The sequence below is a fragment of the Melopsittacus undulatus genome, chromosome Z (assembly GCF_012275295.1).
Source record: "Melopsittacus undulatus isolate bMelUnd1 chromosome Z, bMelUnd1.mat.Z, whole genome shotgun sequence".
NCBI classification, from domain to species: Eukaryota; Metazoa; Chordata; class Aves; order Psittaciformes; family Psittaculidae; genus Melopsittacus; species Melopsittacus undulatus.
The window spans coordinates 189,122-216,986 of NC_047557.1; the positions used below are offsets into that span (position 1 = coordinate 189,122).

Here is a 27,865-nt window from a genome sequence, read left to right on the forward strand (position 1 = left end):
ACTGAGGTAACTGTGTCATCACATTCCTATTGACACTGCTGTTAACAGAGACTGAACCATCGGGTCCTGGAGGAGGACACAGAGCTGGTTACAACCTGACACCTTCCTTAGAGCTGTTGTTCAGGTGGTCAGACCTGCACACCCACCACGTGTCCAATGGGCTCAGATGAAGGCCTTAGTAAGGGCTTAGTAAGAGTACATCACTGAGAGAGCAGTACCAGAGAAGCTTAAAGCCAAACCTTGTGTTATGACCCAAACCAGACCCAGAGCAGTGTCTTTGTCATGCTGTACCTTGGGTTTAGGTTGTACTTCAGTCTGTCAAGGCCATGGAACACCCACAGCAAACAGCAGACAGGGAACTGAGGGGGAATGATGCATTTGAGCAGGAAGGAACTGGACTTGAACTGGGCTCTCCATCCAAATCAATGGGATCATGAGGAGATGATTTGTCTTTGGGATCCTTGTGCTGGAACCCAGCAGTTCCTGTTGGGTTCCCATAGCAAAGCCCTGATGGTATTATGGCAGCTTGTGACTGTGGAGTCAGCCCTGCAATGAAAGCAGGAGTTCAGCTGGGTCTGAAGTGCTGGAGATGCTGAAGCAAAGGCCTTGGGTGGGTTTTAAAGGCACCTCAGCCTTTTGAAGGGCTGCATTGGACATGGGGTCACATTCAGTAGTTACTGCAGCGTCTGCTGTGGGTGGCTATGGAGCAGTGGATGGGTAGGTATTGATGTGGGATCTGAACAGGCTGCTGTGGGGTTGGCTGCTTGTTCTCAAGGGCAACAGAACCTTCCTATCCACATGCAAATGGCACAAGGTAAAGATGTGGATGTCAAGGTGGGTTTGGTGTAGAGAGAGCTGCTTAATCTGAGTTTCAGCATCACCCAGAGCTTGATGGACACCAAGGTGTCTGCTTGTGTCCATCAGCAGCAGACTGGTACAGGTGGTGTCAGGAGGCTGATGGCTGCTGCAGGTACATGGGATGGGCACTGGTCAGGGGTGCTGGGCATGTCCTGAGCATCACTTGGGTTTAGTTTTGAGCATAACAGGAAAGCAGCATCAGTTCCATTGCTGTTATAGGAAGTTGTTTGTAGTGCAACAGCATCAGGATTGTACCAGTGAGGATGAGAACAGCTTTACTGATGCACTGACTTGTGTGGTTAAGGTGCCATTGGGTCTGCAGCAGCAAGGGGTGTATTTGGTTACTGTGTGTTTGATAACCTGCATCATCCCATTACAAACTGGTTCTGTTACCCTGAGGTTTTGCTGCCTGGACCCCAACCTGCAGCTGCTTTCATTGCTCCTCAGGACAAAGGAGCTTTGTCCATAAACCCCAGAGTGTATCAGGTGTGAGATCTGAGACTGAAGCTGTTGTCTGTGGGTGTAGGATGGAGCCTACAGCTCCACAGCAACAACACTGTGGGAACAGTGAATTCCATGTGGAACCAGGCCAGGAAGGGCCCAGAGCCCCATGTGGAGGTGTGAGCAGTGAGTGCTGATGGACACGTGCCCAGTGTCCCTGTGGGGTGACAGTGACAGGTATGTGACAGTCACATGCTTGGGGCTGGAAGCTTCCCATGTGTTCCCTGTATGTGTTATTCCCGGTGTAACATGGCAGCAGATGGGTGAAGGTTGGGGGGTTCTGCTTGTTGTGGTGCTACACAGAGAAGGGAAAGGTGAGGAAATGAACGGGCACCTGAAGGTGTCCAATCTGGTGTTGTACCTGTGTTCTGCTGCACATACTGGTAACCATATGGGTACAGGCACTTGTAGGACTGTTCTGTTAGCTCAGATACAAACCTCACCAGTGATTCCTGCTCTGTGGGTTGGGTGTTGTAAGTAATGACATTCTGTTCCCATAGAGATGCCTTTGGCTTATCCCACTTGTGACCACCACACCTGGTTACTGCTGGACACCATAGCAAAGGAGCTGTAGCACACCTGTACAGGTGTACACCTGAGGGGTCAAGGCCTCCTTCACATTAATACCAAGCTTGGTACCTTAGTCTGAAGCTGCTTCCTAAGGATTAACCCCTTGTCCCACAACAATCCAACTGCACATGGTCTATGGCTCATGGGGTGGACGTTGGTAGGTGGCAAAAGCTTTTGGGATGTCTGTTTGTGAGGGGAGGCTCATACAGATGTTCTAACTGTAACACTTCCCAGTGTGATGTCAGTGTCATTCCAGAGCTGGAGGGCTCTGATGGATGAGGTGTGAGTGAACCTGTTATGAAGGGCTGGTGACAGTGACGGTGACACCAACCCTGGTGTGTGTGTCCTTCACAGGCAGTTCCAGGGGTACAGGTGAGGACACAGCCGAAGCAACCACGTGAGCGCATGGAGTAGGAATCATCACTTTAATCCATCACAGAGATGCAGCTCGGACAGCATCACTCAGCATGCAGCAGGCACAGGGAACCAGGGTGTAGGACATAGACCTTGTGTGGAGTACAACCCACGGCTGCAGGCTCAGCCCCACAGCTGCAGGCTCAGCTCCAGCAGCAGCCAAGCTCACAAGGGACATGTGCAGTCAGTAACAGCATCACACTCATGTGCTGATAACCCCACATCTGACTTCCCATGGGGTACATAAAGTGCAGTCCCAACCCAGCCCCAGTGGTGGTTCACATAGAGCTGAGCCCAACGGGTTCTCCATGGTGCCAACCCCACGTGCCAGGATCCAGAGGTACAAACCCACTGTACAAAGGGTTCAGTGTGTGAGATGGTTGATGCCAACCCCACAGAGCAGCTGTAGTACATGTGGTGCAGGTACAGGGTACAGGCCATGGGCTCTGTCATGCTATGGGGTGTGTGCTGCTCCCCTGCCTGCAGCCACCCCATATACACACAGCAGGAGGTGCAGTCCAGGACACTGCTGTGCCCAGGGAGGAGATGCTCTCACCACGCAGCCACGTCCAGGAGCTTCCCAGCCTCTTCCCACCTCCTTCCTGGGGAACACGAGTGTGCTTGGGACAATGTCACTGCCCTTGGGTACAGAACGAAGAGAGAGGCTCAGTTGTCCAAGGGGCAAGGAAAGGAACTGGGAGCAGCTAAACCAATGGGGAGTAAGGAGGAGCTGGGGATACTGTACCTGGAAAGGATCAATCCCATTCATTGCCATTACAAAGTGTTTATTGAGGGCTTTGCCTACAGAGGCACAACATAAATAGGGTCCTGCAGGACGGGACAGGCCTCAGTCCATGGTGTGGGGCTGACAGCCCCAGGGCACAGCTCAGTCCATGGTGTGGGGCAGCAGCCCCAGGGCACAGCTCAAGTCCTGCAGTGGGGTTTGCTCCATGGGGCCGACTGTAGGAGCCTAATCCACCCCCTCGAAGCCTTGTGCGTTCTCCACTGCCAGCAGCAGCTTCTCCCGCAGCTCCTCGAAGGACTCGTACACAGGTAAGTCCAGGCGGTTAAAGCTGTGGGAGGGAGAGAGTCCATTGGTATTGCATGGAAACTACACCTGGAATGGCCTGGAGAGCAGCTCCTGGTCCTGATGGGGGTGTCTGCAGTGTCAGTCACACACATAACACTGTTCCTGCAGGTACACCCGGAGCTGGACATGGTAACACTGTGTTCCTGCAGGTACACCCGGAGCTGGACATGGTAACACTGTGTTCCTGCAGGTACACCCGGACATGGTAACACTGTGTTCCTGCAGGTACACCCGGAGCAGGACATGGTAACACTGTGTTCCTGCAGGTACACCCGGACATGGTAACACTGTGTTCCTGCAGGTACCCCCAGAGCCGGACATGGTAACACTGTGTTCCTGCAGGTACACCCGGAGCCGGACATGGTAACACTGTGTTCCTGCAGGTACACCCGGAGCCGGACATGGTAACACTGTGTTCCTGCAGGTACACCCGGAGCCGGACATGGTAACACTGTGTTCCTGCAGGTACACCTGGACCTGGACATGGTAACACTGTGTTCCTGCAGCTACACACGGACCAGACATGGTAACACTGTGTTCCTGCAGGTACACCCGGAGCTGGACATGGTAACACTGTGTTCCTGCAGGTACACCCGGAGCCGGACATGGTAACACTGTGTTCCTGCAGCTACACACGGACCAGACATGGTAACACTGTGTTCCTGCAGGTACACCCGGAGCTGGACATGGTAACACTGTGATCCTGCAGGTACACCTGGAGCTGGACATGGTAACACTGTGTTCCTGCAGGTACACCCGGAGCTGGACATGGCATTCCCGAGGAAAGGAACCATCGGATGCAGAACATTCCCTCTGCTAAAGGTGTTTGCCAACACCCGGAAGATGCTCTCAATTTACAGGAGAAAAAGAACCATCGGGAGAAAAGAACCATCCAGAAGGAGGTCCCATAGGATCTGACAGGTAACTGGGGAGTGAATGGGTGAACTGGCTTTGGAATGGGTCCGGTACAATAAAGCTGTTACTGTGCTCATGGCAGCACCACTGTTCCATACTCAGGTTCTCCTCCATAGCACTGGTGTAGTTACCCTGTTGCCCATCACCAACATGGATTTAAGGTAAGGAAGCTGTAACCTGAAGTGTGTTCTGTGCAACACCATCTGAACACACACACGTCCTGAGGTGTGAGGACTTTGGGTTGTGACTTCTTAACAGCCCTTATCAGAAGAGCCTACACCTGCACTTTATTGCCTTGGCCTTCCTGTGTCCATGTCTTTGCCATGGGCACACAGTCACACATGGGTGTAGGTTCTGGGGTATCCCATTAGCTTCCCCCTTTCCTAGCACAAAACAGCTATTTCACGTTGTAGTTTTATGACTTACCATGTGTGAGCTCTGGGCAGCTTGTCAGGACTTCCCCATTGCTCGATTGTAAACAGCTGAGGACCATTAGAACCTGGGGAACAGGAAACATCACATGGAGCAGGAGGACAACACCGGGATCTCCTCCCCACTGCCTGTAACACTGTTTGTAACACTGTTTGTTTGTAACACTGTTCCTATTGCTACCCATTGTAGTGTTTTGTGTCAGTCGTACCCAGCTCTTAGTTACAACCCCATTAAAGCAAATAGGAGTGTGGTTGGTGGTTTCTAAGCCCAGTTGGCCTCGGTGCAGAGGCTGTATCACACCAGTAATAACCAGTAAAGCCCCAGTTACAGCTCCACTCACCATAGAGCTCAGCAAACCCATTCATAGGCACACGTGAGGTCCCGGTGACAAACTGCAACAGTCGGATCCGCTTCTCTGCATCCATCAGCAGCACAGCCTGTAGGAACACACACACCACACACAGCTCCACACCCGGTGGTGCTGAGCTCCCCTCCGGGTGTACATGGGGTCCCTCCGGTTGTACCTTCCAGAACCACTGTATGACAGGGTGGTTGGGGCAGTAACCGTTCTTGTAGATGGTGTGTTGTCTCCAGTCGTTGACGTCCACGTCACCCAGGCCGCACATCAGCAGCTACACCCGGAGGGATGGTTAGGGTGTTGTTTGTGTGGGTGTTGTTGTGGTTACACAGCACACATGGCAATGCAAAGGGGGGTGACTGGTTAGGGTGTTGTTTGTGTGGGTGTTGTGGTTACACAGCACACATGGCAATGCAAAGGGGGGTGAATGGTTAGGGTGTTGTTTGTGTGGGTGTTGTTGTGGTTACACAGCACACATGGCAATGCAAAGGGGGGTGACTGGTTAGGGTGTTGTCTGTGTGGGTGTTGTTGTGGTTACACAGCACACATGGCAATGCACAGGGGGGTGAATGGTTAGGGTGTAGTTTGTGTGGGTGTTGTTGTGGTTACACAGCACACATGGCAATGCAAAGGGGGGTGAATGGTTAGGGTGTTGTCTGTGTGGGTGTTGTTGTTGTTACACAGCACACATGGCAATGCACAGGGGTTACCTCCAGCTCGTTCTCATCGAAGATCTTGATGAGGTCAATGGGCAGCAGCTCCGTGAATCCCTATGGACACACAGACACCAGCTCGGATCCTATGGGATTCCCGAGCGGATCCCACTGGGAACTGATGGGATACTGGGATCCAATGGGAGAGGGGACACGGGGGGGGGATGGGCTGACCTCCAGGAACGCGTTCATCTGCTTCTGGACACGGTTCACGAACCGCCACTGGATCACCAGGCTGGGGGAGACAGGTAAGGACATGGGGATGGATGGATATGGGGACAGACAGACGGACACAGGGACAGACGGACACAGGGACAGACAGACGGACACAGGGACAGACAGACGGACACAGGACAGACAGACGGACACAGGGACAGACAGATGGACACAGGGACAGACAGACGGACACAGGACAGACGGACACAGGCACAGACAGACGGACACAGGACAGACAGACGGACACAGGGACAGACAGACAAGACACAGGGACAGACAGACGGACACAGGACAGACAGACGGACACAGGGACAGACAGACGGACACAGGACAGACGGACACAGGACAGACAGACGGACACAGGACAGACAGACGGACACAGGACAGACAGACGGACACAGGGACAGACAGATGGACACAGGGACAGACAGACGGACACAGGGACAGACAGACGGACACAGGACAGACACACAGACACAAGGACAGACAACCAGACACCACCAGTGTCCCCAGTGTCCCCAGTTCCCCCCCCCCTTACGCACTCGATGTACTCGCGCTTGTTGTCGTTGGTCACCATGATCTCGGAGCCGTTGGGCTTCAGGTCCACCTGGTAGGTCTGCAATTCCCATGGGAATGCTGTTATCCCATGGGATACATGGAGCGGTCCCATTGGGATACACCCGTTCCCATTGGAACCAGCCCATTCCCTTTGGGATACACCCGTTCCAATGGGATACACCCGTTCCCTTTGGGATACACCCGTTCCCTTTGGGATACACCCGTTCCCTTTGGGATACACCTGTTCCCTTTGGGATACACCCGTTCCCTATGGAACCAGCCCATTCCCTATGGAACGACCCCATTCCCTATGGGATGACCCCATTCCCTATGGGATGACCCCATTCCCTATGGGATGACCCCATTCCCTATGGGATGCCCTCAGCATTCCCAGCAGGATCCATCCCGTATCCCGATCCGCATCCCGGGAATGACCTGCCCGAAGTTCTCCTCATCGATGCAGAACATGAGATCCAGCTCAGTGGGATCGTTCTCCAGGATCCACTTCAGGGAGTTGTAGTATTCACTGTCCTATGGGGAGGCAATCCCAAGGGATTGGGAATGGGGATGGGATGGGTTGGGAATGGGGATGGGAGGAGGGATGGGTTGGGAATGGGGATGGGAGGGATGGATTGGGAATGGGGATGGGAGGGATGGATTGGGAATGGGGATGGGAGGAGGGATGGGTTGGGAATGGGGATGGGAATGGGGATGGGAATGGGGATGGGAGGAGGGATGGGTTGGGAATGGGGATGGGAAGGGGGATGGATTGGGAATGGGGATGGGAAGAGGGATGGGTTGGGAATGGGGATGGGAGGAGGGATTGGGAATGGGGATGGGAGGAGGGATGGATTGGGAATGGGGATGGGAGGATTGGGAATGGGGATGGGAGGGATGGGTTGGGAATGGGGATGGGAGGAGGGATGGGTTGGGAATGGGGATGGGAGGAGGGATGGGTTGGGAATGGGATGATTGGATTGGGAATGGTCAATGGGATGACCCCATCACATCCCATCCCATTCCCCATCAATCCCATGGGATGCAGCAGCTCCCTCACCACTGACTCCATGTCCTTGAGCGTGATGGGCTTGCCCAGCATCATCTTGTAGAAGGGCCGGATGAAGAAGCCTGGAGGAGGAAGAGGAGGAGCTGATCCCGATGTGGGGACCCGGATCCCATGGGATGATCCCGGTATTCCCACTCACCATCCAGCAGCTTCCCATGGTACACGGCCAGCCCGGCCACCCGCCCGATGAAGGTGAAGTAGGACAAGTGATCCTCGTTGCACAGGCCTGAGTTGGGGTTGATCTGGAGGGTGTAGTTATCCCTAGGGAGAGATTGGGATCATGGGATCATCCCCATCATCACTGACCCACAGCATTCCAGGCCTATGGAATCACTATTGCCTTAAGGAATAGGGTTTATCCTTAAGGAATAAGGTTTATCCTTAAGGAAAAGGGTTTATCCTTAAGGAACAAGGTTTATCCTTAAGGAATTAGGTTTATCCTTAAGGAACAGGGTTTATCCTTAAGGAATAAGGTTTATCCTTAAGGAATAGGGTTTATCCTTAAGGAATAGGTTTATCCTTAAGGAACAGGGTTTATCCTTAAGGAATAGGGTTTATCCTTAAGGAATTGGTTTATCCTTAAGGAAAAGGGTTTATCCTTAAGGAATAAGGTTTATCCTTAAGGAATAGGGTTTATCCTTAAGGAATAGGTTTATCCTTAAGGAACAGGGTTTATCCTTAAGGAATAGGGTTTATCCTTAAGGAATAGGTTTATCCTTAAGGAAAAGGTTTATCCTTAAGGGTTTATCCTTAAGGAATAGGGTTTATCCATAAGGAATAAGGTTTATCCTTAAGGAACAGGGTTTATCCTTAAGGAACAGGTTTATCCTTAAGGAAAAGGGTTAATCCTTAAGGAACAGGTTTATCCTTAAGGAATAGGGTTTAACCTTAAGGAACAGGGTTTATCCTTAAGGAATAGGGTTTATCCTTAAGGAAAAGGGTTTATCCTTAAGGAAAAGGGTTTATCCTTAAGGAATAGGGTTTATCCTTAAGGAATAGGGTTTAACCTTAAGGAATAGGGTTTATCCTTAAGGAAAAGGGTTTAACCTTAAGGAACAAGGTTTATCCTTAAGGTATAGGCTTTATCCTTAAGGAATAGGGTTTATCCTTAAGGAAAAGGGTTTACCCTTAAGGAATAGGGTTTATCCTTAAGGAATAGGGTTTATCCTTAAGGAACAGGGTTTATCCTTAAGGAATTGGGTTTATCCTTAAGGAACAGGGTTTATCCTTAAGGAACAGGGTTTATCCTTAAGGAATAAGGTTTATCCTTAAGGGCTTATCCTTAAGGAACAAGGTTTATCCTTAGGACCAGGTTTAACCCCAGGCTCCCCCTAGGCCACTCACGTGGCCGAGTACTCGAAGAGCCCATAGTAGGGGTTGAACATCTCCTTGGAGAGCAGGAAGAACCATTCCCGAGCCACGCCTCCATAGTCCAGGCCTTTCTCAGCCTCAAACTCGATCCAAAGCCTGGCTTTGAGCACGTCCGGCCGCTTGACGGCCATGATGCGGCGGTAGGACTCCTCCAGGATGTTGTTCCTATGGAGCTTCATCTCAAACCGGTTGGGAATGTCGGCCTGGAAACAGGGATAACACTGGGATGGGGATGGAGGCACCATGGGAATGTGGGTCTGGAAACAGGGATAACACTGGGATGGGGATGGAGGCACCATGGGAATGGGGGTCTGGAAACAGGGATAACACTGGGATGGGGATGGAGGCACCATGGGAATGTGGGTCTGGATACAGGGATAACACAGGGATGGAGGCACCATGGGAATGTGGGTCTGGAAACAGGGATAACACAGGGATGGGGATGGAGGCACCATGGGAATGTGGGTCTGGAAACAGGGATAACACTGGGATGGAGGCACCATGGGAATGTGGGTCTGGAAACAGGGATGGGGATGGAGGCACCATGGGAATGTGGGACTGGAAACAGGGATAACACTGGGATGGGGATGGAGGCACCATGGGAATGTGGGTCTGGAAACAGGGATAACACTGGGATGGGGATGGAGGCACCATGGGAATGGGGGTCTGGAAACAGGGATAACACAGGGATGGAGGCACCATGGGAATGGGGGTCTGGAAACAGGGATAACACTGGGATGGGGATGGAGGCACCATGGGAATGTGGGTCTGGAAACAGGGATAACACTGGGATGGGGATGGAGGCACCATGGGAATGTGGGTCTGGAAACAGGGATAACACTGGGATGGGGATGGAGGCACCATGGGAATGGGGGTCTGGATACAGGGATGGGGATGGAGGCACCATGGGAATGTGGGTCTGGGAACAGGGATAACACTGGGATGGAGGCACCATGGGAATGTGGGTCTGGGAACAGGGATAACACTGGGATGGAGGCACCATGGGAATGTGGGTCTGGAAACAGGGATAACACTGGGATGGGGATGGAGGCACCATGGGAATGTGGGTCTGGAAACAGGGATAACACTGGGATGGGGATGGAGGCACCATGGGAATGTGGGTCTGGGATAACACAGGGATGGGGATGGAGGCACCATGGGAATGTGGGTCTGGGAACAGGGATAACACTGGGATGGAGGCAGCATGGGAATGTGGGTCTGGATACAGGGATAACACTGATGGGGATGGAGGCACCATGGGAATGTGGGTCTGGAAACAGGGATAACACTGGGATGGGGATGGAGGCACCATGGGAATGTGGGTCTGGAAACAGGGATAACACTGGGATGGGGATGGAGGCACCATGGGAATGTGGGTCTGGGATAACACAGGGATGGGGATGGAGGCAGCATGGGAATGTGGGTCTGGAAACAGGGATAACACTGGGATGGAGGCACCATGGGAATGTGGGTCTGGAAACAGGGATAACACTGGGATGGGGATGGAGGCACAATGGGAATGTGGGTCTGGATACAGGGATAACACTGGGATGGGGATGGAGGCACCATGGGAATGTGGGTCTGGAAACAGGGATAACACTGGGATGGAGGCACCATGGGAATGTGGGTCTGGAAACAGGGATAACACTGGGATGGAGGCACCATGGGAATGTGGGTCTGGAAACAGGGATAACACTGGGATGGAGGCACCATGGGAATGTGGGTCTGGAAACAGGGATAACACTGGGATGGAGGCACCATGGGAATGTGGGTCTGGATACAGGGATGGGGATGGAGGCAGCATGGGAATGTGGGTCTGGGAACAGGGATAACACAGGGATGGAGGCACCATGGGAATGTGGGGCTGGAAACAGGGATAACACAGGGATGGAGGCACCATGGGAATGTGGGGCTGGAAACAGGGATAACACAGGGATGGGGATGGAGGCACCATGGGAATGTGGGTCTGGAAACAGGGATAACACAGGGATGGAGGCACCATGGGAATGGGGGTCTGGAAACAGGGATAACACAGGGATGGGGATGGAGGCACCATGGGAATGTGGGTCTGGAAACAGGGATAACACTGGGATGGGGATGGAGGCACCATGGGAATGGGATGGATGGATGTGGTCCTCAATGGGGATGGATGGAGGGATGCAGGGATGGATGCAGGGATGGATGTGCTCCTCCATCCCATAGCAGCAGGAGGAAGGGAATGGGATCTATGGGATCAATGGGATCAATGGGATCCATGGGATCCATGGGATCAATGGGATCAATGGGATCAATGGGATCAATGGGATCAATGGGATCCATGGGATCAATGGGATCCCTTTGCACTCACAGGTTTCTTCAGCTTCTTACGGAAGTAGTCATATTTCTGCTTGAATTCCCGGGAATAGGGCACTGCCTATGGGATGGAAGCACAGGGATATAGGGAACAGGCTCCCGATGCTCTCCTGTATCCCTGTATGAGGCTGGGAATGTCCCATTCCCAATCCCCATTGCCCCCAATGGAAAGCACCATCCAAAGGGGATGGGGAAACAGGAGCATCCCAAATCCTGCATCCCAAATCCTGCATCCCAAATCCCTGCATCCCAAATCCTGCATCCCAAATCCCTGCATCCCAAATCCCGCATCCCAAATCCCGCATCCCAAATCCTGCATCCCAAATCCTGCATCCCAAATCCTGCATCCCATATCCTGCATCCCATATCCTGCATCCCAAATCCTGCATCCCAAATCCTGCATCCCAAATCCTGCATCCCAAATCCTGCATCCCAAAACCCTGCATCCCAAATCCTGCATCCCAAATCCTGCATCCCAAATCCCGCATCCCAAATCCTGCATCCCAAATCCTGCATCCCAAATCCTGCATCCCATATCCTGCATCCCGAGCATCCCAAATCCTGCATCCCAAATCCTGCATCCAGAGCATCCCAAATCCTGCATCCCAAATCCTGCATCCCAAATCCTGCATCCCAAGCATCCCAAATCCTGCATCCCAAATCCTGCATCCCAAATCCTGCATCCCAAATCCTGCATCCCATATCCTGCATCCCAAATCCTGCATCCCAAGCATCCCAAATCCTGCATCCCAAATCCTGCATCCCAAATCCTGCATCCCAAATCCTGCATCCCGAGCATCCCGAATCCTGCATCCCAAATCCTGCATCCCGAGCATCCCAAATCCTGCATCCCAAATCCTGCATCCCAAATCCTGCATCCCAAATCCTGCATCCCAAATCCTGCATCCCAAATCCCTGCATCCCAAATCCTGCATCCCAAATCCCTGCATCCCAAATCCTGCATCCCATATCCTGCATCCCGAGCATCCCATATCCTGCATCCCATCCCATCCCATCCCAGTCCTTACTGGTCCAGTAATAGCCGGGTTCTGGAGCCTGGGATCTTCCCATTGGGTGATCTTGTTATCTGCAGGAGAGAAGGGATATGGATCCATGGGAATGCTGCCCCATTCCCAGCCTGGAATAGGGGCGCTCAGCATCCCTTGGGATCCATGGGATGGCCTCCAATGCGGATCCCCATCCATAGGGAAAGGAGGAGCTGACCCCCAAGTGTGGGGCAGAGGAAGGGAATGGGACCCCCCCAGCCCCATAACAAGGACACGATGGGCTTGCAACGAGGACACAGAGCTCCACAAAGCCTCAGCTCTGGGATATGGGAACACATCCCATTGGATTCCATTGGGAACACATCCCATTGGATTCCATTGGATTCCAGCACTGGGATGGGGGAGATGCTCTGGGATATGGGAACACATCCCATTGGATTCCATTGGGAGCACATCCCATTGGATTCCATTGGGAACACATCCCATTGGATTCCATTGGATTCCAGCACTGGGATGGGGGAGATGCTCTGGGATATGGGAACACATCCCATTGGATTCCATTGGGAACACATCCCATTGGGAACACATCCCATTGGATTCCATTGGGAACACATCCCATTGGATTCCATTGGATACCATTGGGAACACATCCCATTGGATTCCACTGGATTCCAGCACTGGGATGGGGGAGATGCTCTGGGATATGGGAACACATCCCATTGGATTCCATTGGGAGCAAATCCCATTGGATTCCATTGGGAACACATCCCATTGGATTCCATTGGGAGCACATCCCATTGGATTCCATTGGGAACACATCCCATTGGATTCCAGCACTGGGATGGGGGAGCTGCTCTGGGATATGGGAGCAAATCCCATTGGATTCCATTGGGAACACATCCCATTGGATTCCATTGGGAACACATCCCATTGGATTCCATTGGATACATCCCATTGGATTCCATTGGGAACACATCCCATTGGATTCCATTGGGAACACATCCCATTGGATTCCATTGGATTCCAGCACTGGGATGGGGCAGCTGCTCTGGGGTATGGGAGCAAATCCCATTGGATTCCATTGGGAACACATCCCATTGGATTCCATTGGATTCCAGCACTGGGATGGGGGAGATGCTCTGGGATATGGGAGCAAATCCCATTGGATTCCATTGGGAACACATCCCATTGGATTCCATTGGATTCCAGCACTGGGATGGGGACCCCTGAGCCTGGAGCATCCCAGGGAATGGAATTCCTCACTGGGAGCTGAAGGAGATGCAGGTAGAGCAGAAGGAATAGTGGGATCCTGGCCCTGCCACAGCTGAATCCATGTGGATCTGGTGCTGGTTGCCATGAGCAATCCCATGCTCGGTATTCCTGTCCTCAGGAATTCTTCCTAACTCCAAGAGCCTCCTGCTTCCTGCTCCAGCAGCTGCCTGACTGTGCTGAGGATAGACCCATTCCTTCAATCCATCATCCATCATCACCAGTGAGGACCACATCCATCCATCCCTGTATCCTTCCATCCATCCATTATCCATCCATTATCCATCCATCATCCATCCATCCCTCCATCCATCACCAGTAAGAACCACATCCATGCATCCATCCCTCCATCCATCCATTATCCATCCCTCCATCCATCCATCCATCCATCATCCATCTATCCATTATCCATCCATTCATCATCCATCCATCCATCCCTCCATCCATCACCATTGAGGACCACATCCCTCCATCTATCCATCCATCCATCCCTGTATCCATCCATCACCATTGAGGACCACATCCATCCATGCATCCATGCATCCATCCATCCATCCATCCATCCATCACCAGTAAGGACCACATCCCTCCATCCATCCATCATCCATCCATCCATCATCCATCCATCCATTATCCATCCATCCATCCCTCCATCCATCCCTGTATCCATCCATCACCATTGAGGACCACATCCATCCATGCATCCATCCGTCCATCCATCCATCATCCAGTATCCATCCATCCATGATGGTCCAGTATCCATCATCCATCCATTATCATCAAGTCTCCATCCCTCCATCCATCCATCCATCCATTATCCATCCATCCCTCCCCATCCATCCCCATTGAGGACCACATCCATCCATCATCCATCCATCAATCCATCCATTATCCATCCATCCCTCCATCCATTCATCATCCATCCATCCCTCCATCCATCACCATTGAGGACCACATCCATCCCTCTATCCATCCATCCCTCCATCCATCCATCCATGCATCCATGCATCCATCCATCCCCATTGAGGACCACATCCATCCATCATCCCTCCATCCATCACCAGTGAGGACCACATCCATGCATCCATCCCTCCATCCATCATCCATCATCCATCATCCATCCATCCATCCATCCATTATCCATCCCTCCATCCATCCATCCATCCCTGTATCCATCCATCACCATTGAGGACCACATCCATCCATCTCTCCATCCATCCCTCATCCATCTCTCATCCATCCATCATCCATCCATCATCCATCCATTATCCATCCATTATCCATCCATCCATCCCTCCATCCATCACCATTGAGGACCACATCCATCCATCCATCCATCCATCCATCCATCCCTGTATCCATCCATCACCACTGAGGACCACATCCATCCATCCACTCATCCATCATCCATCCATTATCCATCCATTATCCATCCATTATCCATACATCCATCATCACTGAGGACCACATCCATCCATCCCTGTATCCATCCATCCCCATTGAGCACCACATCCATCCCTCCATCATCCATGGATGGTGCCGGATGCACCTGGAACACCTCACTTCCCATCACGACCCCATCCAACCACTGGCCTATGAGTCCCTATAGGGCAATTCCCTATGAGCATCCTTCCATGATCCGGGAATGCTGCTTGGATGCTGCCTGGGAATCACTGGGAATCCTCAATGCTTCCCAATGGGAACTGTGGGCTCACCGGAGCTGCACTAACAGGACAAGCCAATGGGATAACCCAACAACAAGGGGAACACAGAGGGTATGGGGACGCCAATGGGACACGGCGGATGATGGGAAGCGGAATTCCATGTGGGATACAGTACCGTAGCAGGGCACTGAGTCCCTGGGATCAATGTCTCCACAGAGCAACCCATGGCTTCCTAAATGGGAGCAGAACCAGTTGGAGCAGAGGCTTCGGGATGTGTGGGGCTGGGGGCTATGGGGCCGGGGCCTACTTACTGTGGTCGATGTAGAAGGTCCTCCCATCCAGGTGGATGCGCTCCTCCCAGCCGGGCTATAGGGACACAGGGCAGTGAATCCCTATGGATACCCCATTGCTGCCCTATATCCATCCCATTCCTGCCCTATATCCATCCCATTCCTGCCCTATATCCATCCCATTCCCAGTGCACGGACAATACTTACAGGGAGAGGCCCCAAGTCGTTGGGATTTAGGGATGTTTTGGACCTCAGATGCACTGGGAATTTCAGGCGTGGGTCCTCCTGGAAGGGAAATGGGAAGTGTGAATCCATTGGGATTCCCAAGCTCTGGAAGTCTGCCATAGGTTGGGAATGGAGTGAAGCATCCCAAAGGGATGGGGTGAGGGCAATGGGGATGCCCCATCCCATACGGATGCATTGGGATCAGTCCCCATAGGGTAATGGGGCTGCCCCATCCCATCTGGATGCACTGTTAATGGTACCCATAGGACAATGGGGCTGCCCCATCCCATATGGATGCATTGGGATCAGTACCCATAGGACAATGGGGCTGCCCCATCCCATCTGGGTACACTGTTAATGGTACCCATAGGACAATGGGGCTGCCCCATCCCATCCGGATGCACTGTTAATGGTACCCATAGGACAATGGGGCTGCCCCATCCCATCCGGATGCACTGTTAATGGTACCCATAGGACAATGGGGCTGCCCCATCCCATCTGGATGCACTGGGATCAGTCCCCATAGGTTAATGGGGTCACTCTTACCCATGTGGTGGTCTTGGTGTTGTGGTCAATGAAGAAGGGTCGCCCATTGGGGGCAATGCGCATCTCCCATCCGGGGGGCAGGAAGCTCTGGGCCCCCTTGTGCTGGGGCTTGGGGGAGTTGTATGGGGACGGCTGTGGGGTCTGCGGGTTGGACAGGGTGTCCTTCACTGCCCGGCGCACGGGGGACTCCTTCAGGCCCTGCAGGACACATGGATCCCAATGGGAGCACATGGATCCCAATGGGACATGGATCCCAATGGGAGCACATGGATCCCAATGGGACATGGATCCCAATGGGAGCACATGGATCCCAATGGGAGCATCCCTATGGAGCTGGTTCCCTAGGGCTGCCCTGGCTTGATCCCGATCCTGATGTGGGAATTCCATAGGTTAGGCTGTGGTTATGTGAGCAGGGGTTGGGGATTCCAGGAGAGAATAGATAATGTCTGTTACTGTAGATATATCTATTACTATATATGTATCTGTTACTATATATCTATTACTGTATATGTATCTATTACTATATATATATTACTATATATATATATACCTATTACTATATATTTATCACTATATATCTATATATCTATTACCATATATCTATTACTATTCATCTATTACTATATATCTATATATCTATTAGTATATACCTATTACTATATGTATTACTATATATCTATTACTACATATCTATTACTATCTATATTATTATATATATATTGCTATATATTTATTATTATATATCTATATTACTATATATATCTATTACTATATATATTACCATAAACATCTACTACTGTATATATATTACTATATATATCTATTACTATATATATCTATTACTTTATATGTTAGTATATATCTATCACTATATATCTATATCCATTAGCATATATCTATTACTATATATGTATCTATTTTTATATATATTACTTTATATATCTATTACTATATATATTACTATATATCTAATACTATATTTATATATCTATCTATTACTATATATATATTACTATATATATCTATTACTTTATATATCTATTACTATACGTATATTACTATATGTACACCTATTACTATATATATACACCTCTATATCTATATAGATACTACATATAGGTTACTATAGATATTTAACTACTTAGACCTTAACCCAAACCTTATCCATCCGGACGGTAGCTGCACCTCCATCACAACCAACCCCATGGCAAGGACAAGGGGGCCATGGGCACCATCCCATCCCATCCCATCCCATCCCATCCATCCCATCCCATCCATCCCATCCCATCCATCCCATCCCATCCCATCCATCCCATCCCATCCCATCCATCCCATCCCATCCATCCCATCCCATCCCATCCCATCCCATCCCATCCCATCCATCCCATCCCATCCCATCCCATCCCATCCCATCCATCCCATCCATCCCATCCCATCCCATCCCATCCATCCCATCCATCCCATCCCATCCCATCCCATCCATCCCATCCATCCCATCCCATCCCATCCCATCCATCCCATCCCATCCCATCCCATCCATCCCATCCCATCCCATCCTCACCTCCAGGGGAGCCGATAGGGTGACAGTGGGTGAGCTGAGGCTGCGAGGCCTCCGGATCTGGGGCTCACTCAGGTGGCTGCTGCTGGATCCCGATGCCCCCATCCCATCCTCTGCCAGCTGCAATGGGAACAATGGGGTCAGTATGGGATGGGATGGATGGGATGGGATGGATGGGATGGGATGGATGGGATGGGATGGATGGGATGGATGGGATGGGATGGATGGGATGGGATGGGATGGATGGGATGGGATGGATGGGATGGGATGGATGGGATGGATGGGATGGATGGGATGGGATGGATGGGATGGGATGGATGGGATGGATGGGATGGATGGGATGGGATGGATGGGATGGGATGGATGGGATGGGATGGATGGGATGGATGGGATGGGATGGGATGGGATGGATGGGATGGATGGGATGGGATGGATGGGATGGATGGGATAGGATGGGATGAATGGGATGGGATATTATGGGATGTGAATCCCACCTGCATGATGGGTCTGGTCCAGGTAGTAGTTCTGTTGTTGTGGTTCACGTAGTAGGTCCTGCCCTTGGCATCCTTCCTCTCCTCCCATCCCGAGGGCAGCCCTGGGGTGGTGTGGATGTAGGCGACGGAGGGCTGGGAATGCAAGGGGGCAATGGGACCATCCCATAGACACTGGGGTAACTGGGAGCCTCCATCCCATAGGCACTGGGGTAACTGGGAGCCTCCATCCCATAGGCACTGGGGTAACTGGGAGCCTCCATCCCATACACACTGGGGTAACTGGGAGCCTCCATCCCATACACACTGGGGTAACTGGGAGCCTCCATCCCATAGGCACTGGGGTAACTGGGAGCCTCCATCCCATACACACTGGGGTAACTGGGAGCCTCCATCCCATAGACACTGGGGTAACTGGGAGCCTCCATCCCATACACACTGGGGTAAGGAAGGAAGGAAGGAGTAAGGAAGGAGTAAGGAAGGAGTAATGAAGGAGGAAGGAAGTAAGGAAGGAGAAAGGAAGGAGTAAGGAAGGAGTAAGGAAGAAGGAAGGAAGGAGGAAGGAAGGAGGAAGGAGGAAGGAGGACTGAGTAAGGAAGGAGTAAGGAAGGAGGAAGGAAGGAAGGAGGACTGAGTAAGGAAGGAGCAAGGAAGGAGGAAGGAAGGAATAAGGAAGGAGTAAGGAAGGAGGAAGGAAGGAGGAAGGAAGGAAGGAGGACTGAGTAAGGAAGGAGTAAGGAAGGAGGAAGGAAGGAGTAAGGAAGGAGTAAGGAAGGAGGAAGGAAGGAAGGAGGACTGAGTAAGGAAGGAGCAAGGAAGGAGGAAGGAAGGAATAAGGAAGGAGTAAGGAAGGAGTAAGGAAGGAGTAAGGAAGGAAGAAGGAAGGAGTAAGGAAGGAGTAAGTAAGGACTAAGGAAGGAGTAAGGAAGGAGTAAGGAAAGAATAAGGAAGGAGTAAGGAAGGAGTAAGGAAGGAAGAAGGAAGAAAGGAGTAAGGAAGGAGTAAGGAAAGAGGAAGGAAGGAGGAAGGAAGGAGTAAGGAAGGTGTAAGGAAGGTGTAAGGAAGGAGTAAGGCAGGAGTAAGGAAGGAGTAAGGAAGGAGTAAGGAAGGAGTAAGGAAGGAGTAAGGAGTAAGGCAGGAGTAAGGAAGGAGTAAGGAAGGAGTAAGGCAGGAGTAAGGCAGGAATAGGCTGCTCCTTACCAGGCAGAGCTGGGCCTGCTCCCCAACCCCATCCGTGACACTGCAGGACCTCAGCCTGGCAGCTGGATCCCGTTGCTGCTGGGATGAGAGGAAAAGCCGGATTCAATCCATAGGGATCCCACATCCCTATGGGAACACCAGGATCCCATGGGATTCCCGGCCCCATTCCCCATGTACCAGCAGGGCCCCGAGCTGCTCCCCATTGGAATCAGTGGAGAGCTGCAGCCTCCTGCTCAGCTCCTCGGATAGCTCCGGAGCTCCGGAAGCCGGAGGAGGCAATGCCAGAAGTTGGGAATCTCCAGTGGCCTCTTCCGAGATGGGATCCCAAGGCTGCAATGAGACGGGAATGGGGTTAAGGCTTCGGGATGGGGCCTAGGACACCTATGGGATGGTGGGGAGAGTCCCTATGGAGAACGATGGGGATGGAGTGGCAGTGATCCCATTGGGAATGCTGTAAGGGTTGGGAATGATAACAGGGTTCTGGTGCCATTGATCCCAATGGGAATGCTGTAAGGGTTGGGATGGATAACGGGTCTGGTGCCATTGATCCCATTGGGAATGCTGTAAGGGTTGGGATGGATAACGGGGTCTGGTGCCATTGATCCCATTGGGAATGCTGTAAGGGTTGGGATGGATAACGGGTTCTAGTGCCATTGATCCCAATGGGAATGCTGTAAGGGTTGGGATGGATAACGGGTCTGGTGCCATTGATCCCATTGGGAATGCTGTAAGGGTTGGGATGGATAACGGGGTTGTGGTGACATTGATCCCATTGGGAATGCTGTAAGGGTTGGGATGGATAACGGGGTTGTGGTGACATTGATCCCATTGGGAATGCTGTAAGGGTTGGGAGGGATAACGGGTTCTGGTGCCATTGATCCCATTGGGAATGCTGTAAGGGTTGGGATGGATAACAGGGTCAGGTGACATTGATCCCAATGGGAATGCTGTAAGGGTTGGGATGGATAACGGGGTTATGGTGGCATTGATCCCATTGGGAATGCTGTAAGGGTTGGGATGGATAACGGGTCTGGTGCCATTGATCCCATTGGGAATGCTGTAAGGGTTGGGATGGATAACAGGGTTCTGGTGCCATTGATCCCATTGGGAATGCTGTAAGGGTTGGGAGGGATAACAGGGCTCTGGTGCCATTGATCCCAATGGGAATGCTGTAAGGGTTGGGATGGATAATGCAGCTCAGGTGCCATTGATCCCAATGGGACCACCGCTAACGGCTTGGATGCCCCAACCCCATAGCGCCCCCTGTCCCCCTCCCCCCCTCAGCATTCCCAACCTCTGGAATGTCGCTGCCCTCCATAGCTTCCGGCTCCAGCTCCTCACTGATGTGCCTTCGGGATCGGAAGCGTCGATGAGCAGCCTCCTGGTTCATCTGCCTCACGCTGTTATCCGCCTCGGATCCCACATCCCTATATGGGAATACCGGGATGGGAATGCCGCCCTCTGACCCCATTCCCGTTATCCCTATGGATACCTACAGCAGGCTGGGCCGGTGCCATTGGGTGCTGCGGTGGTTGTGGTTCACGTAGTAGGTTCGTCCCAGGTTATCCTGCTTCTCCTCCCATCCCGGTGGGAGCTGTGGGGCCGGGAGCTGTGGGGCTGCATCATTGGGGTCCAGAGCATCCCAGGAGGGCTTGGGATAACAGGGAATGTTATGGGATGAGCGGATCCCATAGGGAACAATGGGCTGGGATAGGGGGTCAGGGTTAGGGGCTGCATCATTGGGGTCCAGAGCATCCCAGGAGGGCTTGGGATAACAGGGAATGTTATGGGATGAGCGGATCCCATAGGGAACAATGGGATGGGATAGGGGGTCAGGGTTAGGGGCTGCATCATTGGGGTCCAGAGCATCCCAGGAGGGCTTGGGATAACAGGGAATGTTATGGGATGAGGGGATCCCATAGGGAACAATGGGCTGGGATAGGGGGTCAGGGTTAGGGGCTGCATCATTGGGGTCCAGAGCATCCCAGGAGGGCTTGGGATAACAGGGAATGTTATGGGATTAGGGATCCCATAGGGAACAATGGGCTGGGATAGGGGGTCAGGGTCGCGCTCACCTCGGGCTCATCCCGGTTCTCCTCCTCGGCATTCCCGTTCTTGGGAATGTAAGCCATCTTCAGGCGCAGGAAGCCCTTGACCCGGGACTTGTGGCTGGGAATGGGATGGGATCCATTGGGATCCATTGGGATCCATTGGGATCCATTGGGATACATTGGGATCCATTGGGATACATGGATTAGATCCCATGGGAATGGCGAGGGATGCATTGGGATCCATTGGGATACATTGGGATCCATTGGGATACATTGGGATACAGGGAGCTGATCCCATGGGAATGGCGAGGGATGCATTGGGATACAGGGAGCTGATCCCATGGGAATGGCGAGGGATACATTGGGATACATTGGGATACATTGGGATCCATTGGGATACAGGGATCAGATCCCATGGGAATGGGGAGGGATGCATTGGGATACATGGAGCTGACCCCATGGGAATGGAGAGGGATACATTGGGATACAGGGATCAGATCCCATGGGAATGGCGAGGGATGCATTGGGATACAGGGATCAGATCCCATGGGAATGGCAAGGGGACGTTAGGGATACATTGGGATACATGGAGCAGATCCCATGGGGATGTTAGGGATCCATTGGGATGCATTGGGATCCATTGGGATGCATTGGGATCCATTGGGATCCATTGGGATCCAGGGATCAGATCCCATGGGAAGTGAGGGGGATGTTAGGGATCAATTGGGACCCATTGGGATCCATAGGGATGCATTGGGATCCATTGGGATGCATTGGGATCCATAGGGATGCATTGGGATCCATTGGGATGCATTGGGATGCATTGGGATCCATAGGGATCCATTGGGATCGGGGCCGCTCACCTGCGGGGCCGCAGCAGGAAGTCCTTGAAGCTGTATGGCCGCTCCATGCCGGGATCCTCCGTCTGCAACGGGACAGGATTGGGATGGGGCCGGGGCCGGAATTCCCATAGGATCAATGGGATCTGAGCTTACCGGCAGGTGACTCAGGGGCACATCCACCTGGCCCAGGAAGTCGTCTCTGGTCTGGGAATGAGGGAAGGGATATAGGGATATAGGGTTATAGGGTTATAGGAATATAGGGATATAGGGTTATAGGGATAGAGGGATATAGGGATATAGGGATTAGGGATATAGGGATATAGGGATATAGGGATATAGGGATATAGGGTTATAGGGATATAGGGATATAGGGATATAGGGTTATAGGGATATAGGGTTATAGGGATATAGGGTTATAGGGTTATAGGGTTATAGGGATATAGGGATAGAGGGATAGAGGGATAGAGGGATATAGGGATATAGGGATATAGGGATATAGGGTTATAGGGATATAGGGATATAGGGATATAGGGATATAGGGTTATAGGGATATAGGGATATAGGGATATAGGGTTATAGGGATTAGGGATATAGGGATTTAGGGATATAGGGATATAGGGTTATAGGGATATAGGGATATAGGGTTATAGGGATATCGGGATATAGGGTTATAGGGATATAGAGATATAGGGATATAGGGATATAAGGATATAGGGATATAGGGATATAGGGATATAGGGTTATAGGGATATAGGGATATAGGAATATAGGGATATAGGGATAGAGGGATTGAGGGATATAGGGATATAGGGATATAGGGATATAGGGATATAGGGTTATAGGGATATAGGGATATAGGGATATAGGGTTATAGGGATATAGGGATATAGGGTTATAGGGATATAGGGATATAGGGATATAGAGTTATAGGGATATAGGGTTATAGGGATATAGGAATATAGGGTTACAGGGATATAGGGTTATAGGGATGTAAGGATATAGGGATACAGGGATATAGGGTTATAGGGTTATAGGGATATAGGGATATAGGCATATAGGGATATAGGGATATAGGGATATAGGATGTTATTCCAGCCCTCGGGAATGGGACACATGGAGCCCTATGGGGATGCTCCATCCCATTGGGAATGCTCCATCCCATTGCCTGTTCCCATTGGCAGCTAACCCTAACCCAGCTGCCCCATAGCCCCACTATGGGTGTGCTGCCCCATAGCCCCCTATGGGGTGTGCTGCCCCATAGCCCCACTGTGGGTGTGCTGCCCCATAGCCCCCTATGGGGTGTGCTGCCCCATAGCCCCCTATGGGGTGTGCTGCCCCATAGCCCCCTATGGGGTGTGCTGCCCCATAGCCCCCTATGGGGTGTGCTGCCCCATAGCCCCCTATGGGGTGTGCTGCCCCATAGCAGACCAGTACTCACCAGTCTGTTCTCATCGAACACCTCAAACAGGAGCCGATGGTTGCTGGGGTTAACCTGGGGGATAGAACTGGGATTAGGATCATCCAATGGGGATAGAACTGGGATTAAGAGGATCCAATAGGGATAGAACTGGGATTAGGAGGTTCCAATGGGGATAGAACTGGGATTAGGGTGATCCAATGGGGAATCCCATAGGGATGCTCCAATGGGGACATCCAATAGGGAGGCTTCAATGGGAATCCCATAAGGATGCTCCAATAGGGAATCCCATAAGGATGCTCCAATGGGGGAATCCCATAAGGATGCTCCAATAGGGAATCCCATCAGCTTCCCTATATCCATTAGGGAATGCTGAGCTCCGGCCATGCCCATCCCAACACCCCCCCCAATGGGATGGGACTGGGGCAGCTGGATCCCATATTCCTGCTTCCCGGAATTCCCTATGGGATCCATTAGGGATGGGAAACCCTCTTACCCGGAAGTAGAATTCCTCATTCCATTTGGGATTTAGGGTCTGGAAAGAGAAGGAAATGGGATATAGGTTGGAAGCAATGGGATGGGATGGATGGGATGGGATGGGATGGGATGGGATGGGATGGGATGGGATGGGATGGGATGGATGGGATGGGATGGATGGGATGGGATGGATGGGATGGGATGGGATGGATGGGATGGGATGGGATGGGATGGATGGATGGGATGGATGGGATGGATGGGATGGGATGGATGGGATGGGATGGGATGGGATGGATGGGATGGGATGGATGGGATGGGATGGATGGGATGGGATGGGATGGGATGGGATGGGATGGGATGGATGGGATGGGATGGATGGGATGGGATGGATGGGATGGGATGGATGGGATGGGATGGGATGGGATGGATGGGATGGATGGGATGGGATGGATGGGATGGGATGGGATGGGATGGGATGGGATGGATGGGATGGGATGGAAGGGATGGGATGGATGGGATGGGATGGGATGGATGGGATGGGATGGGATGGATGGGATGGATGGGATGGGATGGGATGGGATGGATGGGATGGGATGGATGGGATGGGATGGGATGGGATGGGATGGGATGGGATGGATGGGATGGGATGGATGGGATGGGATGGGATGGATGCTTTGGGATCAGATGCTCATCCCACAGCATTCCCAAGGGCAGGAATGTGGCTCCCACCTTCTTGATGGTTTTGGTCTGCACAAGAGCCAACTCTCGGTTCTCATCTGCCACATAGAGGGAGAGCTTCACATAGGGGTCACTGTAAGGGATCAATGGACATTGGGATCAATGGGACATTGGGATCAATGGGACATTGGGATCAATGGACATTGGGATATAGGGAATGTTGGGAATATCATAGCATCATCCATAGCATCCATAGCACCCATAGCATCCACAGCACCCATAGCACCCATAGCACCCATAGCACCCATAGCACCCATAGCACCCATAGCATCCATAGCACCCATAGCACCCATAGCACCCATAGCACCCATAGCATCCATAGCATCCATAGCACCCATAGCACCCATAGCACCCATAGCACCCATAGCACCCATAGCATCCATAGCATCCATAGCACCCATAGCATCCATAGCATCCCTTGCTGGATACTGGTCCCCATTCCCATTCCCATTCCCATCCCATCCCCATTCCCATTCCCATCCCATCCCCATCCCCATCCCCATTCCCATCCCATTCCCATCCCATTCCCATCCCCATTCCCATCCCATTCCCATTCCCATCCCCATCCCATCCCATTCCCATCCCATTCCCATTCCCATTCCCATCCCATTCCCATCCCATTCCCATCCCATAGGCAGCAATGGGATCCATGGATACCAGACCTGGCCCCAAAGATGTCCTTCTTGGCCAGGTCAATGCCAGCCACGACCTTCACCCTTAGGATCCGGGATTCCTCCTGGGAATGACATTGGGATCATGGGATAACCCCATTGGGATCACAGGATAACCCCATTGGGATCAGCATCCATGATAACCCCATTGGGATAATGGGATAACCCCATTGGGATAACGGGATAACCCCATTGGGATCAGCATCCAGGATAACCCCATTGGGATCAGCATCCAGGATAACCCCATTGGGATAATGGGATAACCCCATTGGGATCAGCATCCAGCCGTTCCCTATATCCCATATGGAATGTTGCAGCCGTTCATTGATCCCATGGGATCCTATTGATCCCCCCATTGATCCCATGGGATCCTATTGATCCCCCCATCGATCCAATGGGATCCTATTGATCCCCCCATTGATCCCATGGGATCCTATTGATCCCCCCATTGATCCCATGGGATCCTATTGATCCCCCCATCGATCCAATGGGATCCTATTGACCCCCCCATTGATCCCATGGGATCCTATTGATCCCCCCATTGATCCCATAGGATCCTATTGACCCCCCCATTGATCCCATGGGATCCTATTGATCCCCCCATTGATCCCATGGGATCCTATTGATCCCCCCATTGATCCCATAGGAACCGGCTCCTTCCCATCCCATTCCCTATGGATCCCAAGCTGATGCTCACGGCGCATGCGCACTGCGCACATGGGGGGGGGGGGGTGAGGACCCCAGCCCGGCTATGGCGGCGGAGAGGGAGGGGCTTGGGTGAGTCACGTGAGCAGCCGAGCGGAACCGAATGGAGCCGAATGGACCCGAATGGAACCGAATGGAACCGAATGGACCCGAATGGAACCGAATGGGACCGAATGGAGCCGAATGGAACCGAATGGACCCGAATGGAACCGAATGGAACCGAATGGAACCGAATGGAGCTGAATGGAACCGAATGGACCCGAGTGGACCCGAATGGAGCCGAATGGAACCGAATGGAGCTGAATGGACCCGAACGGACCCGAACGTCCCGGACGGACCGGAGCGGAACCGAACTGACCCGGAAGTACCCGAATGGACCCGAATGGAGCCGAATGGACCCGAACGGACCCGAACGGACCTTAATGGAACCGAATGGACCCGAATGGAACCGAACGGAGCTGAACGGACCTGAACGGAAACGAACGGACCCGAATGGAACCGAATGGAGCCGAATGGACCCGAACGGACCCGAACGGACCCAGAACGGAACCGGAATGAACCCAAACGGACCCGAACGGATCCGAATGGCCCCGAACGGAACCGAACGGACCCGGAAGTACCGGAGCGGACCCGAACGGGACCGGAATGGAACCGAATGGACCCGAACGGAGCCGAACGGACCGAAATGAACCGGAATGGACCCGAACGGAGCCGAATGTAACCGAATGGCCCCGAACGGAACCGAACGGACCTTAATGTAACCGAATGGAACCGGACAGACCCGAATGGCCCCGAACGGGACCGGAATGAACCGGAATGAACCGGCCCCGGTTCCCCCCCCCCCCTCACCTCGTCCTCGGCCAGCCCGAACACGGCCTCCCCCCCCGCGGCCATGGAGCCGCCGGGCTCGGGGCCTCCTGCGCTGCCGCCTCCGGGGGCGCGGCCCCGACGGCACCGGGAGCGCGCACGGCAGCGGCACACGGCGGGGGGGGCGGGGCTAGAGGCACAGGACACGCCCCCTGCCTGCGGGGGGGGCTGCTCGGGGGGGATCGGAGCCGTTCGGAGCCGTTCGGAGCCGTTCGGGTCCGTTCGGGTCCGTTCGGGTCTATTCGGGTCCGTTCGGGTCCGTTCGGGTCCATTCGGGTCCATTCGGGTCCGTTCGGGTCCGTTCGGGTCCATTCGGGTCCGTTCGGGTCCGTTCGGGTCCGTTCGGGTCCGTTCGGGTCCGTTCGGGTCCGTTCGGGTCCGTTCGGGTCCGTTCGGGTCCGTTCGGGTCCATTCGGGTCCGTTCGGGTCCGTT

At 52.5% G+C, this 27,865-nt stretch overlaps 1 protein-coding gene across 1 annotated transcript; it reads right to left on the reverse strand.

Annotated features, from left to right (window-relative positions):
- Positions 1 to 3,111: 3,111 nt before the first annotated feature.
- On the reverse strand, positions 3,112 to 27,522 carry LOC115946839 (E3 ubiquitin-protein ligase NEDD4-like). Its single transcript, XM_034072611.1, has 30 exons — positions 27,415 to 27,522; positions 25,852 to 25,925; positions 25,181 to 25,262; positions 24,471 to 24,509; positions 23,996 to 24,049; positions 22,711 to 22,761; positions 22,579 to 22,640; positions 21,740 to 21,833; positions 21,161 to 21,315; positions 20,959 to 21,091; positions 19,842 to 19,994; positions 19,665 to 19,739; positions 18,468 to 18,599; positions 17,977 to 18,093; positions 16,416 to 16,613; positions 15,852 to 15,929; positions 15,666 to 15,720; positions 12,443 to 12,501; positions 11,410 to 11,475; positions 9,036 to 9,265; positions 7,831 to 7,952; positions 7,683 to 7,753; positions 7,061 to 7,156; positions 6,610 to 6,683; positions 6,026 to 6,086; positions 5,849 to 5,908; positions 5,305 to 5,412; positions 5,121 to 5,217; positions 4,775 to 4,847; positions 3,112 to 3,416 (listed from the first exon to the last, which is right to left on the reverse strand). Exons 1-30 carry the CDS (start codon positions 27,457 to 27,459, stop codon positions 3,314 to 3,316), a joined length of 2,817 nt encoding a protein of 938 aa, XP_033928502.1. The 5' UTR covers positions 27,460 to 27,522; the 3' UTR covers positions 3,112 to 3,313.
- Positions 27,523 to 27,865: the final 343 nt, after the last annotated feature.